This window comes from Herpailurus yagouaroundi, unplaced genomic scaffold (genome assembly GCF_014898765.1).
Source record: "Herpailurus yagouaroundi ecotype Mexico unplaced genomic scaffold, PumYag 203, whole genome shotgun sequence".
NCBI lineage: Eukaryota > Metazoa > Chordata > Mammalia > Carnivora > Felidae > Herpailurus > Herpailurus yagouaroundi.
The window spans coordinates 19665812-19688655 of record NW_024412434.1 but is presented as its reverse complement, the minus strand read 5'-3'; the positions used below and the strand labels follow the sequence as shown (position 1 = coordinate 19688655).

The 22844-nt window shown below is 37.4% G+C and overlaps 1 protein-coding gene across 4 annotated transcripts in view; it reads right to left on the bottom strand.

Annotated features, from left to right (window-relative positions):
• Positions 1–22844, bottom strand: part of MINDY3 (MINDY lysine 48 deubiquitinase 3) — a 96641-nt gene that overhangs the window by 19385 nt on the left and 54412 nt on the right. For 3 of the 4 annotated variants that reach the window (XM_040451325.1, XM_040451326.1, XM_040451327.1), the window contains one exon: positions 12856–12928. In XM_040451325.1, coding sequence (XP_040307259.1) covers positions 12856–12928 — 73 coding nt within the window. Of the gene's footprint in view, positions 1–4027; positions 4639–12855; positions 12929–22844 lie in introns of those variants that run through there. The other variant, XM_040451328.1, reaches the window with a different exon arrangement.

The following is a 22844-nucleotide window of genomic DNA, read 5'->3' as shown; positions in this document are numbered from 1 at the left end:
AGGATTCAAAATGTTTACCATGAGAAGTGTATTACAATATTTATTGACTGTATTCCCTGTGCTGTACTTTTCATCCCTGTGGCTTAAATTTTAGAACTGAAGTTACTACCTCATGACCCTCTTCCCATCCCCCCAACCTCCGGCAACCATCAATTTGTTCCCCCTGAGTCTGTTTCTCTTGTCTTTGTCATCATTGTTATATTGTTGGCTTGTTCATTTGTTTTTTAGATTCTACACGTAAGTAAAATCATATGGTGTTTTTCTCTCTCTGGCTTATTTCCCTTAGCCTTATGCCCTGTAGGTCCATCCATGTTGTTAATAACAAGATTTCATTCTTTTTTACGGCTGATATTCCTATGTGTATATACCACATTTTTATCTGTTCTTCTATAGACACTTAGGTTGTCTCCGTATCTTGGCTACTATAAATAATGCTGCAGTAAACATACGGGGGGCATATATCTTTCCAAATCAATGTTTTCCTTATCTTCTGGTAAATATCCAGGAATGGAATTACTAGATCGTGTGGTACTTGTATTTTTAATATTTTGAGGAAACTCACTACTGTTGTCCACGATGTGCCAGCGTGTATGAACCTGTCTGCACCACCAACAGTGTACGAGGATTCCTTTTTTTCCATTTTTCTCCATATCCTTGCCAACTCTTTTTTCTTGTGTTTTTGCTACTAGAGGGGATATCTTATCATGATTTTGATTTGCATTTACCACATATACATTTCAACTAATGTGACATTGAGCCTATTTTCATGTTGTCTGTTGGCCCCCTATAGGTCTTCTTTGGGAAGATGTGTATAGAGGTGTTCTGCTCATTTTAAAATTGGGATTTTTTTGGGGGTGGGTGTTGAGTTGTAGGAGTTCTTTTAATATTTTAGATAATAACCCCTTATTAGATATATGACTTGCAAATATCTTCTCTCATTTGGTGCTTGCCTCTTTGTTTTGTTGGTTTCCTTTGCTGTGTAAAAATTTTCTAGTTTGATGGTAGTCCCAACCGATTTTAATTTGTTTCCCTTGAGGAGACAAATCCAGAAAAAATATTGCTGAGGTTGATCTCCAAATTACTGCCTATGTGTGTTTTTTTAAAAATTTCTAATTAAAAAAAAATTTTTTTTTAGGAGTTTATAGTTTCAGGTCTGACATTAAGCCTTTAATCTATTTTGAGTTTGTTTTTATGTAGGGTGTAAGAAAGTGGTCCAGTTTTTCTAGCACCATTTATTGGAAAGACTGTCTTTTTCTTGTATATTCTTGCCTCTTCTGTCATAGATCAAATGACCATATACCATGGGTTTATTTCTGGGCTCTCTGTCCTGTTATATTGATCTGTGTGCCATACCATAATCGTTTTGATTATCATAGCTTTGTAGTACATCTTGAGACCTGGAATTGTGATACCTCCAACTCTGTTCATCATTTTCAAGCTCGCGTTGGCTATTTGGGGCCTTTTGGGGTTCCACACCCATTTTAGGATTTCTGTTCAAGTTCTGTCAAAGCCACTGTTGGTATTTTGATGGGAATTTCAGTGAATCTGTAGATCACTTTGGTAATACGAACAATTTTAACAGTATTCTTCCAATCAAAGAGCATGGTACATCTTTCCATTTGTTTGTGTTGTCTTCAATTTCTTTCATCAGTGTCTTGCAGTTTTCAGAGTACAGGTCTTTCGCCTCCTTGGTTAAAACTATATCGAGGTATGTTATTCTATTTGACGTACTTGTAAATGGGCTGGTTCCCTTTCCTTCTTGTGATTTCATTATTAGTGTATAGAGACACAACAGATTTCTGTGTATTGCTTTCATATACTGTAACTTTCCTGAATTTATTAATTAGATCTAGTTTTTTGGTGGAGTCGTCATGATTTTCTCCATAAAGTAGTATGTCATCTGAAAACAGTGAATGTCTTACTTCTTCTCTACTAATGTGGATGCCCGTTATCTTTTTCTTGTCCAACTGCTGCAACTGTGACTTCCAGTACTATGTTGAATAAAAGTGGCGAGAGTGGGCATCCTTGTCTTGTTCCTGATCCTAGGGAAAACCTTTCAGCTTTTCACCACTGAGTAGGTCAGCAGTGGGTTTGTCATATATGGCCTTCATTATGTCAAGGTATGTTCCTTCTATATCCACTTTGTTGAGAATTTTATCACGAATGGATGTCGAATTTTGCCAAATGCTTTTTCTGCCATCTGTTGAGACAATCATGTATTCTGTTGTGTGTATTAAACCGTGCTTGCAACAAATCCCACTTGATTGTGGTAAATTATCCTTTTAATGTATTTTTCAATTTGGTTGCTAATATTCTTTTGAGGATTTTTGCATCTTAAATTCTCGTTTTTGTTTTTATTTTTTTTGAGTTGTTTAGTATCAGAGTAATACTAGTCCCATAAGTTAATTTAAAAGCATTCCTTCCTCTTTTTCATTTTGGAATAGTATGAGAATGGTAAGTCTTCTTTAAATGTTTGGTAGAATTCACCAGCGAAGCCACTGTCTTGCATTTATGCTTCTCACAAGTTCTTTTGTTTTTAAAAAAAAAATTTTTTTAAATTTATTTTTATTTTTTGAGAGAGGGAGAAAGTGTGTGCAAGTGGGGGAGGGACAGAGGGAGAGAGAAAATCCCAAGCAGGCTGTGGAGCCTGACATGGGGCCTAACCCCACAACCCTAGGATCATGACTTGAGCTGAAATCAAGAGTCAGACAGACCAACTGACCAACCCAGGCAGGCGCCCCTTGTTCCAAGTGTTTTGATTAGTGACTCAATGCTGTTTACAGTAATGGGACCGTTCTCAGAAGAAGGTTGTACATTTTTAGGAATTTGTTTCTTCTAGGTTAATTTGCCAATTTTTAAATAATAATCACTTGTAATTATTTGTATTTCTGTGGTCTCATAACTTCTCATTTCTGGTTTTGTTTGGGCCCTTTCTCTTTATTAGCTTAAGTAAAGGTTTATGAGTTTTGTTTATCTTTTCAAACAACTCAGTCTTGCTTTCATTGATCTGTTCCACTGTTGTTGTTTGTTCTCTATTCCATTTATTTCTGCTCTGATCTTCATAATATCCTTCCTTCTACTAACTTAAGCCTTTATTCCTCTTTTTTAGTTCCTTTAGGTATAAGTTTAGATTATTTATTCAAGATATTTCTTGTTTCTTCAAGTAGGCCTGTATTGAGATATACTTCCTTCTTAGAATTGCTTTTCCTTCATTCCAAAGATTGTGGACCATTGTGTTTTCGTTTGTCGACAAGTATTTCTTGATTTCCTCTTGGATTTCATTTTGGCCTCTAGGTGTTTGGGTTTCTCCTATTTGTTTTTTTCTTGTAACTGATTTCTAATTACTTGCTGTGGTAGGAAATGATGGTTCATTCGACTTCAGTGTTCTTAAATTTATTGAGACTTGTTCTGTGGCCTATCATATGATCTATCTTGGAGAATGTTCCATGTGCACTTGAAAAGAATGTGTGTTCTGCTGTTTTGGGGTAGAGTGTTCTACACATATCTGTTAAGTCCACCTGGTTGAACATGTTATTCAGTGTCACTATTTCCTTGATTTTCTGTGTGGATGATCTAGCCACTGATGTAAGTGGGGTATTAAAGTCTCCTCCTATTATTATTATATTGTCAATTTTGCCCTTGATGTCTGTTAATATTTGCTTTATATAATTAGGTTTTGTTATATTGGGTGCACAGATATTTACAAATCCCATGTCGTCTTCTTGGATGGATCGATTGCTTTATCATTATTTAATGTCCTTTGTCTTGTTACGGCCTTTGTTTTAAAGTCTATTTTGTCTGCTGTAAGTATTGGTACCTAGTTTGTTTGTTTTTTTTAACTTCATTTGTATGAAATATCTTTTCCAATTCTTCATTTTCAGTCTGTATGTGTTTTCTGAAGGAGTTTCTTGTAGGCAGCATATAGATGGATATTGTCCTTTATCCATTCAGTCACCCTATAGCTTTTGGTTGGAGCATTTAGTCCATTTATGTTAATTTTTATAGGTATGTTGCCATTTTGTTAATTGTTTTTTGGTTGTTTCTGTAGTTTTCTGTTCCTTTCTTTTCTGGTGGTCTGATGGTTCTCTTTAGTGTTATGTTTGAACTGCTTTCCCTTTGGGTATCTTTGGGTTATCAGAGGGTTCATATACAACATCCTATGTGTGTGGCAGTCCATATTAAGTTGATGATTGTTTAAGTTCAAATACATTCTAGAAGCACTAAATATTTACTCCTTTAAATATTTACTTCCTCTTTGAGGAAGTTCTCATGGATTTCATCCAGTCTTCTCTAAAGTCCTGTTAGTATCTTTATGACCGTTACTCTGAACTCTTTATCAGGTAGATTGCTTACCTCCATTTTGTTTAGATCTTTTTCTGTAGTTTTGTCTGTTCTTTCTTTGGAACGCAGTCCGCTGTCTCCTCATTTTGTCTGAGTCTCTGTTTCTATGTAGTTGGTAGGTCACTTAAAATTCCAGGTCTTGAAAGGAGTGGTCCTGTGGTGTAGTGCCCTCCTGTTCAGGAGAACCAGGAGTTCCTGGGGTGACCCCTATGTGGACTGCATGTGCCCTAATGTTGTGGCTGAGCAGCAAATCCTGTGGGCACCCTGGTGTGCAGATCTTGTTCCCTGTGCAAGCAACTGAGAGAGAAAGTCATTTTCTGATACCTCGAGGTACTCTGAGATTTTTCTTTTATCCCATATCTTTGGTCACATCAATTTACCTCCAAAACATCTACTTTTTAAAGTTTTGTTATTTTTAAAACTTGTATAAAACATGAACCTGAATACAGTGCACATATCCAAACACTTCCCCCACAAAAGGATACAAAAAAACCCACGAAACTATGAACTTGCTTTAAAGACCATATGTAACACTTTATACAGGTCTGATACCTGATTCATTTTTGGGTCTGAGCACACCTATTGGTGTTTATTTTCATTTCTGAATTTGAGATTATTCATTAAACTGAGCCAAGTAAAGCTTATTTTATCCAGTGGTGGGTAAATATACAGAGGTCAGTTGGTTGTACTTTTCATCTGAAGATTTAGAATGATATGTTTTTGAAAAGTGATGATTATTAAGTCCAAGAGAAAATAAACTAGCAATGTTTCTTAAGTTAGAAAAAAGGCAGAGTGGAAGAAGCTAAATCAGAGTCAAGTCACTACTACAAGCACCATTCGATGTATGGAGACAAAGGATCTCACATTTATAAAGTGGATACTGTGTGTTAAGTACTGGACAAGGTTCTTTCCACAACATTACTCATTTAATCTTCATGATGATTCTAAAAAATAGATGTGGTTATTTTCATTTGATGGATAGGAAAAAAGACTCATCAGACCCAAAAGCAACTAGTCTAAAGCTAGAAAAAAAAAAACTGAATCCATTCAGGAGTTCAAAAGGACTTATTGATTCCACAATGTAGATTTTCCTGTATCGTAATTTACAATGGCATTTCAGGTATGACATGGTTTTAGTTATGTACAAATGCAAAATTGATCAAATTAACCCACCTATAGTGATACAGTGGACGCTCTAGTGATATATATGTGAACTTTTAAAACTTTCTTTGCTAGAAATGTTAGACTAAGACTCAGACTTATAAGGATAATTTGTCTTATCCTTCTGCATCTTTTCCCAGCACAATCAATTATATGGAGTGGAGGGGCGCCTGGGTGGCGCAGTCGGTTAAGCGTCCAACTTCAGCCAGGTCATGATCTCGCGGTCCGTGAGTTCGAGCCCCGCGTCGGGCTCTGGGCTGATGGCTCAGAGCCTGGAGCCTGTTTCTGATTCTGTGTCTCCCTCTCTCTCTGCCCCTCCCCCATTCATGCTCTGTCTCTCTCTGTCCCAAAAAAATAAACGTTAAAAAAAAATTAAAAAAAAAAAAATTATATGGAGTGGAATGATGTCAGCAAGATGGTGTGCGAGGAGGCCCCGAGGCATATCTCCTTCCACTCCCCACAAAAAACAACAAAAGCAGTAAGTAGGTAACCATAAACTTAAGAAAACACCTCAGGCAAAGCTCTAGAGTACAGAGAAGCAGCAGCAGCAACAACCCTGTGGGGTTCAGAATAATGGAGGATGGCCGCATCCAGAAGTACAGCAAACATATTCCCTGGGTCACTCCATCTCCTAGTCAAGATCAGAGTGCCACCAGGGAGGATCCCCTCTGAGGAAGTTCACTACATGGCATAATGGAAAAGAAGAGAACCCCAGCACGCCTCACCATGGTGACATCTGCAGACTTCGCTTCGCCCGCCTTCAGCAACGTTGATTCCAGTCGAAGGAGCTACCCACAACCCCCCTCACTTTGCGTCTACTTCCAGAGGCTGGAGCTGCTGCTGCAGTGAGCTCTTCAACACCGCTGTCTCACTCCCTCAGAGGGTGGCAATAGAGCACTTCACCATATGTGAGATCAGAGGTGCCATAGGTCTGAGTCCTACCTCTGCCCACCGCCCCACCCCCCCCAAGATTGCGGCTTTATCCCACCACTACCAGGGTGCCAATGGACACATCATTGCTGGCAAGGGGTACTAGTGCCCTGAGCCATACCCCATGTCCTGGATCACAGCTTTGAACATCACTTCCAGGGCTGTGCTGCCATTGCTCTGAGCCCAGTTCCCCAGGACCTGACATGCAGCTTCAACAGACCACCACCGACATTGTGCTGCTGACCTGTGACTGCTTCCTGGAGCCCAAGTTGGGACTTTGGCTGACTCTCTGCAGGTTATGCTGCTACTGCATCGTGTCATCACAGGGCCTGTGCCACTACTGTGTGACCCAACACTACCTAGTCACCTGAGTGAGCCCCTAAAGCCCAGTTCTGTGGGATATCTGTACACACATGGACCCCAGACACCAGTACCACAGATGCAAGTGCATCTGTGGCCCAGGATCTAGGCACTGTGATAGTTCTACACGTGCCTGATCCTTGGACCCTGATGTTAATAATGCTCTGAGTGCCAGCAGGCAAGACAAAGAGCAGAGAATACCCTCAGCAAGAACTTCCTCCCACAGGCAAAAGGGAAGAACAGAAATATTCCAGCAGCCACAGCCTCGCCTCTGAGGACCACAACAGCACTACCAGCCACTGCTACCTGTAGGAAACTGTGCAGTCTTAGCCATAGAAGATCCCCACGCTATGGTCAATGTCAAACTCAGCCAATGAAGATGTACACAGTCTGTACCACTGTGCGGTCTCAAAAATCCACGATGCTGTATCCCACCTAGGGGGTGCCATAGCAGCCACCTCCAGGTTAAAGTCTTCCACCAATGAAGCCAGTCCAAAAAGGTGGGAAAAGGTGACTTACAACTTCAAGTGCACAGACATAAATGCAAAGCCATCAGAAACATGAAGAAGCAAGAAAAGATAAAACCACCAAAACAGTGTAATTTTCCAGTAACTGACCCCATAGAAATGAGTATCTGCAAGTTACCTGAAAAAGAATTCAAGAGAATTCAGAAAACTCAATGAATTTAGGAAAACAACATGAGAACAAAAAGAAGTTCAACAAAGAAGTATAAATCAAAGAAATGAAATTTTGGAGCTTAAGGATATAAGAAATGGAATGAAAAAAGCAACAAGTAGCTTGAACAGGCTCAATCAGGCAGAAGAAAGATGGATAGGTCTCTGGATATTATCAAGTCAAAAGAAAATGAAGAAATTAGAATGAAAAAGACTGAGAAATCCTAAATGCATTACACTGTTGGGCATCAACAAGAAAATCAATATATGCATTACAGAAGTTCCAGAGGGAAGAGAGGGGGAAAGAAATGAAAACTTCCCAATTCTGGAGAAAGAGATAGCCATTCAGGTAACATGAAGGTCTAAGATCCAAAGACATCTTCACTAAGACATATTATTGTAATCAAACTCACTAAATTCAAAGACAGAGAATTTTGAAAGCAGCAACAGGAAAAAAAAAAAAAAAAAAGACTCCTCTCACATAATGGAATCTCAAGCCTATCAGCAGGTTTCTCAGCAGAAACCTTACAGGTCAAGAGAGTTTGGGATGCTACATTCAAAGTGCTCAAAAGAAAAAACTGTTAAAGAATACTTTACCCAGCAAAACTGTCATTCACAAAGGAGACAGAGATAAACATATTCCCAGACAAACAAAAGCTGAGGAATTTATCACCATGAGCCTGCCCTATAAGAAATACTGTTTTTTTTCAAGCTGAAATGAAAGGATGCTGAATTAGTAACATGAGAACATAAATAAGTATAAAATTCATTGGTAAATGTGAATATACAGTGAAATTCAAAATCCTCTATTGGAAGTGTAATAGAGAATTGTTTATGTCCAACACCTCAAGGAACTAGAAAGAAAAAGATAAATGAAGCCCCAAATTAATGGAAGGGAAAAAAGAACAAGGATCAGAGTGGAAATAAATGAAATAGAAATGAAACAGAAAAGGTGAATGAAACTAAGAGCTGATTTTTTGAAAAGAGAATTGAGAAACCTTTAATAAGACAGATCAAGGAAAAAAAAAGACTCGAATAAAATCAGAATAGAAGATGTGACATCGGATGCCACGATCATAGAAATACAAATGATCAGAGGAGACTACTATTAACATTTATATACTAAATAACTGGACAACTGGACAAGAAAAAATGGATAAATTGCTACAAACATACAACAGATCAACTGTGAGTAAAGAGATTGAATCAGTAATCAAAAATCCGGTCAACAGACACAAGTCCAGGACCCGACAGCTTCACTGGTGAATTCTAAATATGTTGAAAGAATACATACCAATTCTTCTCAAACTCTTCCAGAAGTAGAAGAGGCAGGAATACTCCCTAACTCCTTTCATGAAGCCAGGATTATCCTGATATCCAAACTAGACAAAAATGGCACAAGAAAGGAAAATTGCAGGCCAATATCCCTGATTAACACAGATGCCAAAATCTCCAACAAAATATTAGCAAATATTAACCAATACATAAAAGGTACCAGATACAACCATCAAGTGGAGTTTATTCCAAGGATGCAAGGATAATTTAAAATACACGAATCAACCAATATGACATACCATATTAACAGAATGAAAGATAAAAAATCATATGATCATCTCAAGAGACGCCAAAAATGAACATCCATTCATGATTAAAACTCTCCACATAGTGGATATAAACGGAACTACCTCAACATAATAAAGGCCATGTTTGACTAGCCCACAGCTATTATCACACTTAATAGTGAAAAGCTGAAGCCTTTTCCTTTAAGATCAGACAAGACAAGGATATCTACCCTTGCCACTTTCATTCAACACAGTATGAGAAGTTCTAGCCAAGCAATTAGGCAAGAGAAAAAAAGGGCATCCAAATTGGGAAGGATGAACTAAACCTGTCACTATCTACAGAGGACATGACACTATATATTAAAAAAAAAAAACCACAAAAAAATCCCCTAAACACTCCACTAAAAAAGTGGTTAAACAAATTCAGTGAGGTTGCAGAATATAAAAACCTGTTGTACGTCTGTACATATGAACGTCTGATAGTTATAATGAACTATCAGAAAGAGAAATTAAGAAAATAATTCCATGTACTATTATGTAAAAAGAATAAAATAGGAATAAATATAATAAGGAGGTGAAACAGCTGTAACTGAAAACTGGAACACATTAATGAAACTGAAAACACAAATAAAAAGAAGGCTATTCTGTGTTTATGGACTGGAAGAATTAATATTGTTAAAATGTCTACACTACCCAAAGCAATCTACAGATTCAATGCAATCCCTATCAAAATACCAATGGCATAGTACACAGAACTAGAATCAACAATTCTAAAATTTCTGCGGAAACACAAAGATCCCAAATACTCAAAGAAATCTTGAGAAAGGAGAAAGCTGGACACATCACACTTCTTGACTGTAAAGTACATTACAAAGTTATAGTAATCAAAACAGTATGATATTGGCATAAAAAAAGACACATAATTCAATGGAACAGAGACCTGAAACTATAAACGTCAATTAATAACAAAGGAATCAAGACATACAAGGAGGAAAGGATAGCCTCTTCTATGAATGGTATTGGGAAATGTGGAAAGCTACATGCAAAAGAACACAACTGGACCACTATCTTATACCATACATAAAAATTTAACCCATTCAATACTAGAATATAATATCAGGTTTTCTAATAAAAGTTTTATGTTTTCTAAGTGGTAAGCTTCAAGACACGTCTTGGCTATGACTTTTTGAATTTAACCCCAAAGGAAAGGCAACAAAATCAAATGTACATAAAACTAAAAAGCTACACAGTGAATGAAATAATCAACGAAATGAAAAGTCAACCTACCAAATAGGAGACAATATTTGCAAATGATGTATCTGATAAGGGGTTATTATCCAAAATACATAAAGAACTCATACAACTCAACAGCAAAAAACCCATGCAATATTTTTAAAATATGGGTAGAGGATCTGGATAGACATTTCTCTAAAGTGGATATAAAGATGGCCAACAGGTACACGAAAGGTACCACTAGTCATCAGGGAAATGCAAATCAAAACTACCATGAGATATCACTTCACACTTTTTAAATGGCTATTACCAAAAAGACAAGAAATAACAAGTGTTGGCAAGGATGTAGAGAAAAGGGAACATTTATGCACTGTTGGTGGGAATGACAGATGACATTATCATATTTATATTATATATATATGATATAAATATATTAGCATAAATATAAAACCCTAAAAACTCCATTAAACCACTGCTAGAACTAATGAATTATTTCAGTAAATTTGCAGGATACAAAATCAACATACTAACATCAGTTGCATTTCTATACATCAATGGACTATCTGAAAGAAAAATTAAGAAAGCAATCCCACTTACAACAGCAATGAAAACAATGAAATACTTAGAAATAAGTTTAACCACAGAGATGTAAGATTTATACACCAAAAACTGAGACACTGATGAGAGACTGAAGACTAATAAATAATGGAAAGATACCCTATATACTTGGATTGGCAGAGTAGCGTGAAAATGTCCATAGTATCCAAAGCAATCTATAGGTTTCATGCAATCCTTATCAACATTCCAATGGAATTTTTCAGACGGAAAAATTATTTTGGAACCACAGAAGACCCCACGTAGCCAAAGCAATCCTGGGAAAGAGAAATAAAGCTGGAGGCATCATGCCACTCGATTTCAACCTGCATTACACAGCTACAATAATCAAAGGAGTATGGCTCTGGCATAAAAACAGGCACATAGACCAGTTTAACAGAATGGAGAGCCCAGATGTGAACCCATGCATATATGGTTGACTAATTTTTCACAAGGGTGCCAGAAACATACAGTGAAGAAAGGATAGTCTCTTCAATAGATGGTTTTGGAAAAACTGGATAGCCACATGAAATGGATATGAAATGAAACCAGATCCCTTACACCACACAAAATTAACTTGAAATGGATCAGGAACTTAAATGTAAGATCTGAAACTGTAAAACTCCTGTAAGAAAACATAGGAAAAAAGATCCTCATCACTGGTCTTGCAAGTGATTTCTTGGGTAAGACACCAAAACACAAGCAATAAAAACTAAAACAAGTGGGGCTATATTAAATTAAAAAGCCTCTGCAGAGCAAAGGCAATAAATTGAAAAGGCAACCTATAGAACAGGAGAAGATCTTTGCAAACCATCTATCTGATAAGGGCTAATACCCACAACATTAAGAATTCAAGGAATTTAATAGCAAAAAAGAAAATAATCCAACTAAAAATGGGCCATGGGTCTGAACAGACATTGTTCTAAAGATAACATACAAACAGACAACAGGCATATGAAAAGATGTTCAATAAGGACAGTGAAATACAAAACTACAATGAGGTATCATCTCACACTTGTTAAGATGGCTTTTATCAAAGAGATGAGATAAATGTTGGTGAGTATGTGGAGAGAACAGCACCTCTATACACTGTTGGTGAAAATATAAAACAGTAACCCATTAAAAAATAGTATGGAGTTCCTCAAAAAATTAAAAACAGAACTACCATATGATCCAGCAATCCTACTGGTAGGTATTGTCTGAAGGCAGCGAAATCAGTAATTTGAGGAGATATCTGCACAACCCAAGTCACTGCAGCATTATTCACAATAGCCAAGATATGGAAACACCCTAAGTGTCCATAGATGGATAAAGAAGATGTGGTTTATATATGCATAAACAATGGAATATTGATTAGCCATGACAACGTAGGAAATCCTACGTTCTATAATAATATGGGTGGACCTTGACAGCATTATACTAAGTGAAGTAAATGAGACAGATAAAAGACAAACGCCGCACAAAGACTGATTTGTGAAACAGTAGAATGGTGGTTACTTACAGGGGCTGGGCAGGGTAGATTAACTGGGGAGATGTTTAAGACGTTACCTGCCACTAGTAGATAAATGAGTTCGGGAGAGCTAATGCACAGCATGGTGATTATAGTACAAAATTCTATACTATGCTATAAGACTAGATTTAATTGTTCTCACCAAAGAAAAATTATAACTATGTGACATGACAGAGGTGTCAGTTAATGCTACTGTAGTAATCATTTTGTAATATATAAATTATAAAAGCAACACTTGGTATACCTTAAACTTACAGAATATTATTTGTCAATTTTATTTCAATTTTTAAATAACACTCTGGAAGACTTACTTAATATTAGTTTGAATAATAAAGGAATACCTTTTCAAAAACCTTGTTCAGAAGGTGGTATTTTCCCGTTTAACACTGACAGAGGTCAAGATTCAAGTAACCATAACTTTGTTACCCCCAAGAAACCTGCAAACCTTCTAACACAGAGTCGGTGTTAATAAAATAATAAAATCTTTTACCTTCTGGATCATAGGTTTGAAAAACTCTCCTGGCTTGTTCTGAAGGTGCCTCAGGAGCAACTAAAGCCATGTCCTGAAAAGACAGAAAGCACGCTATCAACCAGCTACAATAATATCATGACCTTAATAAACAGGACAAATACAAGGCTAGGGTGAGGACACAGGACATCGGGAGTCAGAAGACTTGGAGTTATATTTCTATCAGATGTATGTGACTAGGTAAGTCACAAGCTCTCTGGGCCTTCACTGTACATTTGAAATTTGAAAAACAGGACAAGTGCTTCAGCCATAGGGAATTGTTGTGATCGTGACACTGAAGCTTTATATAAAAGCTCTTGAAAAGTTTAGTATTACAGAGATGAGTCATTACTATAAAAGAGAATCTGCAAAAAGTAATGATCTACCCATCATTGTTCAAATAAAAATAAACAGAACTTAAAATATACTCTAGTTTTCAAATATTTAAAAATTAAATCAAGATCTATGATAGCAATTACATAGAAATGCATTTGAACTTTATTAGTTTAGTAAGCATTTTACATCAATTCCTGGCCACAGATCAACAATCAAGTTTTGCATGTCCAGGATTTTAATTTTTCTTAACTCAAAGGAAACATCTAAAAGGCAGATTTCTTTTTCCCATGAAACGAATTCTATCATACCTAATTTCTTTACATAGTAAGCCATATTACAATTTATCAAAAATAACCACAAAATTGAGTGTTATCTTGGACTCTTCACAAAACTTTACTCCATATAAACTGTTAGAAAATTCTACTTGACTGACAGAAATGTAGAATCTGGGCCCCAGTTGTCCTCTATACATAGTGTTGGTCTGAGCCTCTGTCTATAATTGTGTTCACTGACCCAAACCTCCTCAGGGAACAAGTTTCTAACTACCTCAATTTACCTTCTTGAATCCTCTTTAAGAAGTTATGGGATATACAATTTGAAATGCTGTTCCTCTTTGGAAACACATTTTTGTAGGAAATGTACTAATTATCTTTTGGCCTAATCACTCCCCACCCCTGCCGCTTCACCCCAAAGATGAAGGAACAAAGTGTAAGAATCAATTAGAGTAGTTCTTATGAGACTAGGTGCCTCCGTTTATATGGGAACATAAGTCAAATGGGAATAGGAATTAAAACAATTACACATTTTTCAGGAATTAAAGTAAAAAAAAATGCTATTTTATAACACAGTCAAATTTGTTCTTTCCCACTTACTAGCCCTTTGCCTGAAGTTTCAATACTACTTTGCAGATGATCTGCATGTCAAGTCGCATGTTTTCATCTGGCCTAACTTTCAATCCTTTCTGATTTCATGATTCAGTCCTTCATTGCTGGATACTTGGATAGTGTCTTTCACTTTGAGAAACAGTGCTCTACCAAACAAAGCAGCGCATGTAATTTCACACACGTGCAGTTTTATCTGTAGGAGACAGCACGGAGTAGGATTGCTGGGTCAGAGGAAGAATGCACTTGTAATTCTGGTTGATACTGACAGACTCTTGTGTTATGTTTATTTAGCCTATTCAGAACATTATTTCTTAAAAATGCTTTCCTTTTTACAATGTATCACCGGTAAAGCCTTAGAACTATAATTAACTTTGTACTGAAGCTAGGATCCCAGTGTCAGCTCTCAGATTTAGGGAGCAATTACTAACACTGGGGCTATTATTATTATTATTCCCTAGCTGCTTTTATCACATCCAAACCGTAAGTGTAAAAGTCGCTGCATGTATTTCACTGTAAGCTTCAGTTTCCTTAACTATTTTTTTAAGTTTATTTTTTTTCTTTTTAAAATTTTTTTAAATTTCATTTTCTTAATTTACATCCACATTTTTTAGCATATAGTGCAACAATGATTTCAGGGATTAAGTTTCCTTAATGCCCCTTACCCATTTAGCCCATCCCCCCTCCCACAATCCCTCCAGTAACCCTATTTGTTCTCCATATTTAAGAGTCTCTTATGTTTTGTCCCCCTGTTTTTATTTTTGCTTCCCTTCCCTTGTGTTCATCTGTTCTGTGTCTTAAAGTCCTCATATGAGTGAAGTCATGATATTTGTCTTTCTCTAATTTTGCTTAGCATAATACCCTTGAGTTCCACCCACATAGTTGCAAATGGCAAGATTTCATTCTTTTGGATTAATACTCCATTGTATATATATACCACATCATCTTTATCCATCCATCCATCGATGGACATTTGGGTTTTTTCCATAATTTGGCTATTGTTGATAGTGCTGCTATAAACATTGGGGTGCATGTGTCCCTTCAAAACAGCATCCCTGTATCCCTTGGATAAATGCCTAATAGTGTAATTGCTGGGTCATAGGGTAGTTCTATTTTTAATTTTTTGAGGAACCTCCATACTGTTTTCCAGAGTGGCTGCACCAGCTTGAATTCCCACCAACAATGCAAAAGAGATCTCTCTCTCTGCATTCTCACCAACATCTGTTGTTGCCTGAGTTGTTAATGTTAGTTAGCCATTCTGACAGGTGTGAGGTGGTATCTCATTGTGGTTTTGATTTGTATTTCCTGGATGATGAGTGATGTGGAGCATTTTTTCAAGTGTCTGTTAACCATCTGGATGTCTTCTTTGGAGAAATGTCTATTGCCCATTTCTTCACTGGATTATTTGTTTTCTGGGTGTTGAGTTTGAGAAGTTCTTTATAGATTTGGATACTAACCCTTTATCTGATATGTCTTCTGCAAATATCTTCTCCCAATCTGTCGGATGCCTTTTAATTTTGCTGTTTCCTTTGCTGTGCAGAAGCTTTTTATTTTGACGAGGTCCCATTAGTTCATTTTTGCTTTTGTTTCTCTTGCCTCTGGAGATGTGCTGAGTAAGAAGTTGCTGCGGCCGAGATCAGAGAGGTTTTTGCTTGCTTTCTCCTGGAGGATTTTGATAGTTTCCTGTCTTACATTGAGGTCTTTCATCCATTTTGAGATTATTTTTGTGTATGGTGTAAGACAGTGGTCCGCGTTCATTCTTCTGCATGTCACCGTCCAGTTTTCCCAGCACCACTTGCTGAAGAGACTGTCTTTATTCCATTGGATATTCTTTCCTGCTTTGTCAAAGATTAGTTGGCCACATGTTTGTAGGTCCACTTCTGGGTTCTCTATTCTGTTCCATTAATCTGAGTGTCTCTTTTTGTGCCATGCTTAACTATTTCTAACCCTTCTTTTCTTTTTCAATTCTTCCCTTTGGAATGGCTGCTGGAATCCGGGGATTCATCACTGAAATTCTGGCTAAGGAGAAAGTACAGCTCCAGATGAGATTTTATCCAAACATAAACTTGTAGGGGCCCAAGATGAGGATACAGTCCTTAAGTTTCTCTTAACCATCTGCTGCATTTCAACCTTTGTTACTAGTAAGTGATGAGGAAAAACTTAAAACGAGGGTTAAAACAGGACTTTGGATTTTCTAAATATAAGTATGATCTAAACAGAGGGAAAGGAAATACTCTTTTTCTTGGTCAATACGTAAACTTTTTAGAGAAGAGGTGGCAGAGAATACATCTGAAGCATTATTTTAATACTCTTAATAAGTGAAGTTTTGGGAAATTACTACTGTTTAGTTGCACTAACAAGGAAGATTCTGGTTTCAGCCACAGACAAAAGTTTACATCCAATCCTCTGCATTCAAGATATCAGAAAATGCAGAAGCATAAAAGAATTAGAAGCGAACCACCTGATACCTTATCTCTAAGTTCCAAGAGCTACAAATGAAAAATATACTATGCTAATGTCAAAAAGATTTAAAACAGGCTTAATGAAAAGCGTGCTGCCTTATCTCTTGCCTTTGGTTATGAACATACAAACCACGTAGGCTTCAGAAAACGTATTATTCTTGTTTGAATGGGCTATATATATGCTGGCCTGATACAGAAGATCATCTGAAGCTTGGGCACAACTCCCAGCGTCCTCTGGTTTAACAAATGTTCACTCAGAACAGGGGCTGGTGGTATACTTTTTCTCTAATGGGCCAGAGAGTACATATTCCAGGTCTTGCAGGCCATGTGATCTCAGCAGCAAGACAGCACAGTTAATACATAAACAAATGAGCATGGATATGTTCCAGTAAATATTTTACAAAAATAGCTCATGGCTTGATTTGCCCTGTGGGCCAGTTTGCTAACCCATGATGTATTATTTCCTCAAATGCACTGACGCTTATTAAATACGCCTTCTTTCCAACACATCTGGGGGTATAAAGAAGTCTTAGTACCTTAATGGGTTTCATAAAGAAGATAATTCTGGCTCTCATCTCAAAGAGAAAAGAGGGTAGGGAGCCCTTGCTGGGAGGAATTAAGAGCCATGGCTGGGGGACTAGAACTGTGAGAAGAGCAGTAGTCAGCAAGGGAAGTCAGCTGTGGTGGAAGAATGAACATCAGGAGTTAGGAGGTGATGGTTACGTATCCAGGTAGAGCACATGGTGTTCCCACAATGCTTGGCACACATGGAACACTTAGTGCTGCGAACAGGCCAGTGGAAGCCGGACGCGGGCACTAGACGAGACAGGGTTGCAGAGCCTACGAGATGAGGCACTGGAACGGATGACAGGCGGTTACTTCAAACATGTCACAGGAGAGGATGGCAAAAAAGGAATTTAGACTGTTCGCTGTTTGAAGTTTCTAAGTTGAACCAAGTAGCTCAAAACCCTGTATATGAGCAAACAGCCGATGTGTCAACCACCTAAACACAAATTCTTTTTCTCCTCCCAAAACACGGCCCAGTGGCACGGGCTGTGATATACTAATAGTGATATACTAATAGCTAATTTGCTAAACTCCTTAGAAATTAATTGTTCTTAATCATACCACTCATTTTAAGATGTGTTTATGCCAAAGGGAGAAGAGAAAAAGGAAAAGAAAACAAAGGCCAAAGCAAAAAAAAGTGAATTCTAATGAAAACATTCCAAATGTTTTCATCCACAAATCAAAGCCAGTATGGCCTTCTAAACTGATTACTGGCTTGCTTATTTTGAGTATTTACAATGATTTTTAGATTATTATAGAAAGCCATCTCTTAGTTAACACATGCTTAAATTTACAGAATGTTTAAATGTTTATAGATGAAATCTGGAAAAGTTACAAAACCACCTATTCCCATTCAAGTCTTTCATGCTGAACTCTCTTTAACTTTCTAATTTGGTTTAAAGTGACAAATTCCAACACTAATTTTAACCAATTTCTTTAACTTAAATACATCTGAACAAGGTTCTAGTTTAAACATCTGTAACAGAATGATCCAGGTCATAAATTTGGTAATATATTAATGTCAAATGTATTTCATATTTGCATAGCAAGTTTGGCAAATGAAGAATTCTATTCAACTGAGGAAGGCTCCTTTACCATCTTAAGGCAAAATATTTTAGCGAGAGATACAACGGATGTGTTTTTCTCACTGAACATAAAGGATGAAGTAAAATGGAACTCCAATGTAATAAATAACTGTGTCTAAGTATGAGGAATAATAAGAGAACATTACCCTTCAGATTTCCATTTCCAAGACTTAATATAGCAATAGCTTTTAGATTACATATTTAGTATATTCTTTGCATATAACTATCCACATCTCCATAATGTTTTGAACACTGTCCAGCCTGTTAAATGGTAAAGAAAGAGGCAGTCTGTACATTTAAGGTGACCACCTAGTGGGAGGGAGAAAAATGTGCTACTATATGCTTATTTTGGTGAACAGTATTAAAACTGTCTTAAGAAAATTACACTGCAAAACAAAAGTCAAACATACACCCCCCTCCGCCAGAAAACCAATGAGTTATAAATAGATTCCAATGATGTAATTCCAAGTTATCCAAATCAGCAAGTATACCTGTAGACATTTTTTCCTTCGCCCCCAAATGCATTAAGTAGGACAAAATACTGAATTGTACTGCATCTGAAACTCTTTTAGGTACCCCTCATTGGGAAAAGATAGAAAACCTAACAGTCAAATATTTAAATATTGTTTTAGTTATTTAAACTCTGATTTACCATCAAAATTATTTTTACTCTAAAAGTAGTTCTCCATATTGGTCAAATATAATTGGATGCTTTTATCAGAGCAGAGGAATTTTAGAACAATTTCTATTTAGCCAATTTACAGGGCAACTGGGATTGCTACACAATATAGCTTTTAAAATGATCTGTCCTCAACCAACTTGCCTTAATTGGCAAAGTGCTATTGAAGAGAAGGGGGAAAAAGGCAAGCTGTTAAGGGACTATCTAATATCCTATAGTCATGAAACAAATATCTCTTTTCACGTAGTTCTGCCTACACTGTTACTATAATTATTTGGTGTTCACCATAAACCTTTTAAAATGTAACATTAGCTATCCTTCTAAACAGCCAGTGAAATATAAGGCAGGCCTATGTTCAGTTCATTGGCTAGGTGTCTAAGTAGCTCATTACTGAAAAGGTCTTTAAAGTTTATTCATTATGGCTTTCATCATTATCAAGAGCAATCTCTTGTCACAAGTAATCAAAGAACTTCTGAGAGTTTTACCTAACTTCAGGAATGATCACACATATAAAGTACAATTTAGCTCCCAGACAACATTTTATAGTGCTATGAAGATCCCTTCAAAAGAAAAAAAGTTAACTGGTATAGAACATACCTTTAAACTGTAAGTAATGTTTGCTTTAAAATCACTTTATGTTTCATATGCACTCTTAAACTCATTATACTTCTGAAAATATTTTGGGGGTTACTATGAAACATTTTAAATCAATTACCAAATGCTATTAAATATGTAACAGTTTTCAGTGCCAATGTTAGAAACAATTCAGGTAATGCCACGTCAGCTGAAAGTAGCTAGGACAGTGGTCTTTTTTCTTTACTCTTCCATTATTTCCCCCCAAATGTGCAAAAGCCCTTGGCTATCTCCACAGCAGCCCACGGCTGTGCAGCACTGCTTTGTGCTGCACTGGCAGCGAAGTCAGGGAAGGAAACATAAGAAAAGCCCTTCAAGGCTCTTTCTCCAAAAAAAACCAAACAAACTTTAAACGTGCAAGTTGAAAAGGCAGTAGGAGGAAGTCTCCAATAGGTATGATCATCGTCGTTACTATTATTAACACTAGTCAAGGGGCTTCTTTTTCTCCCTTTCAATCGTAACTCTACAACTCATCTTAAAAATCCTTCCAACCTTTCTCAATTGGTTTCTGCCGGAGAATTCACCTCTAAGACCTAAGGCATCTACTCTATGCAACCAGAATCATGTTCAGTGTTCTGTTGCTTATGTGAAGAACTGCGCAGAGAAGAGCTTGTTAGCCTTTTAATTACTGATTTTCATTAAGAAAACAGCTAACATAAGCCATTACTCTCTAGGCACATGATACCTCCATAATTCAAGAAAACGGACTCCCTCACTTATTTAAATGGTTGAAGTTAATATTCACTGATCAGCTGGATAAAAATCAAATACGTTGTTAAAAAGTTCCTCCTGATTTCTAAGTAAAGACTCTATACCAATTGAGTCAATTTAAACTGTTAAATCACCTGGACACAAGAGTAACTGATTTATGGTGGTAGAAGGGGTTGTTCTCACACTCTTGCCCCTCCGGGCCTTGTAAGAGGATTATTTATCACTGCCTGTGGCTAGGGGACACAAAGTACCTCTCTGGTAGGGGTCTACTTCCTACCCTCACGGACATCAGGTTTGGCCAGAGAAATGAAAGCAGAAGTGACATCACGCTAGCTCCCAGAAGAAGCTTTAAGCGCCACCTGCGTTTTTGCCAAGTGTCTCTGTTCTCCCTGTGCCAAGAGAAGTGCACAGTCCTACGGGCTGCTCCTTCAGTCCAGATCTTAGAATGAAGAAGGCACATGGAACGCACCTGCAGCCGACATGTAAAAGTAAGAAAGAAATTAGCTTTTGTGTGTGTTTGGGGAGAAGGGGTATGGTGGGAGTGGTGTACCCAGTATATGCAAATACAGAGAGCACGGTCTGGAGAGGACTTAAATGTAACAAAACGGACGCCGTCGTAATGCTTTTTATCACCAACACATGCAGGCAAATTTGAACAATTCCAGTGGCAGACATCCCTCCTACCTGGGGTAGACTGCACTCCTTCTCGAATACTGAAAAAATCACTTAAATTGCAGGGTCTTTGCTTCAGAGAGCTGGCATGAGGAATTAAAACCTAATATTCTGCCCAGGGTTTCACTTTGCTCGTGCCCCACGTGTATTTGCTTTTCCTATTCATAGGTGGCTACCTTTTCCTCTCGTCTTTCCCTTCGTGTCTACCCACTAACAATTTTGATAATATGAACCGTATAAAGGGGTCACAGTACTCAAAGTTCTAATATTCTTCAGTTTTATCACAACTTTAGAGAAACGTTCTTAATCTTCATTATGAAAGTTGTTCTACTTCCATGAACATGCCTTACATTCATGCCTTGGGTATTCAGGTTAAGCCTTTCATATCAAGATAAGCATGCAAACATAGTATACCAAAGATGGTGTGGAAATAAATGATTATTCCAGCCGGTCCTGTATCTGATCCCAGCCTTTACTTCCTTCTTAATCTTCCAGCGCAACTAGTCTGGTTCGGCCACCCTGAACCCATTACTATTCCCCAAAATAGCATGGACTGTCGTCACCTCCCTCATCTCTTGTGTTTCTGCTTAATCTTTTCTCCAAACCTAGAACACAGCCCTCATTTCATATTAAGTCAAAAACTTATGTCCTTTAATTCATGTATCATAGCCTCTGTACCTCTCCCCTCTTCCAGTCTCTATTCCACTCTTGTATAATTATTTGCTTTTTGTGTACCTAAGGGACAGAAGTCGTTGAAAGCTAAGGAGTCAGAAGATTTGAGTTTGAATCCTGGCTTTGGTGCTCACTAGCATTTAACTTTGGAGTTGTTATTTTTCACTGGCCCCAGACTATAAAATGTTGACGAAAAATGGTACTTACCTCACAGGGGTGAACTGAGGATTACACGAATGCATGTAAGATGGTTAGCGTAATACCTGGCACAGGCAATGCTCAGTAAATGTAAAGAGAAAACTACTACAATGCGTTCTTTATTAATCTTTGTATTTCAACAGTACTTAGTGCAATATAGGTAATGTAGCTATATTGGGTCCTGTGGGAAAACAGATAAATCTCAGGTAGTATCAGTGATCACAAGAAGGTAGAAAGCTGGAAGAAATTACAGGAGCAACAAGGGAGAAAGAGAAACAGGAGTCCCAACACTGAAGATTTCAAGCCTGGACCATGAATAATGAGCAGGATTTTAATCACATTCTAGGCAGAGGGTAACATAAATAAAAGAAACATAAACAAAATCATAAACTTGTTAACACCATCATACATAAATACATGATATAAGACCTTTTGCTCCATTCTATCAAGTCTGTTTATTATAATTATTTTCATCAATTATAAATAAACACCTAGAGGTGTATCAATGCTGATTCTAATTAAAACCCGTAGACTTTGGGGCGCATGGGTGGCTCAGTTGGTTGAGTGTCTGACTTCGGCTCAGGTCATGATCTCCCGGTTCGTGAGTGTGAGCCCTGCATCGGGCTCTGTGCTGACAGCTCGGAGCCTGGAGCCTGCTTTGGATTCTGTGTCTCCCTCCCTCTCTATCCCCCTGTCCCCTGCTGCTCGCGCTCTGTCTCTCTCTCTCTCTCTCAAAAATAAACATTAAAAAAAATTAAAAAAACAAAACAAAACATAGACTTAACTGATGACCAAACTCCTTTAGGCCTTTCTATCAATGATATTTTATCTTATTTGGACAACTATTTGGGTTCTACTGTAATAAAAAAAATTATTAGAAACTAATTGAAAGGGAAAGAGGGACTGCTCTCAGTCAGCAAGTTGACATGACTGAGATAAAAAGGAAATTGCTAAAAATTATAAAAACCAGACACAGGAACAGCTGCATAAGGGCATTCAGAGTAGTAGGAAAGAGAACGTAAGAGCAATTTAATGGTCACTTTTAGGAGGTAAAAATATTTATGATGCATTTTCA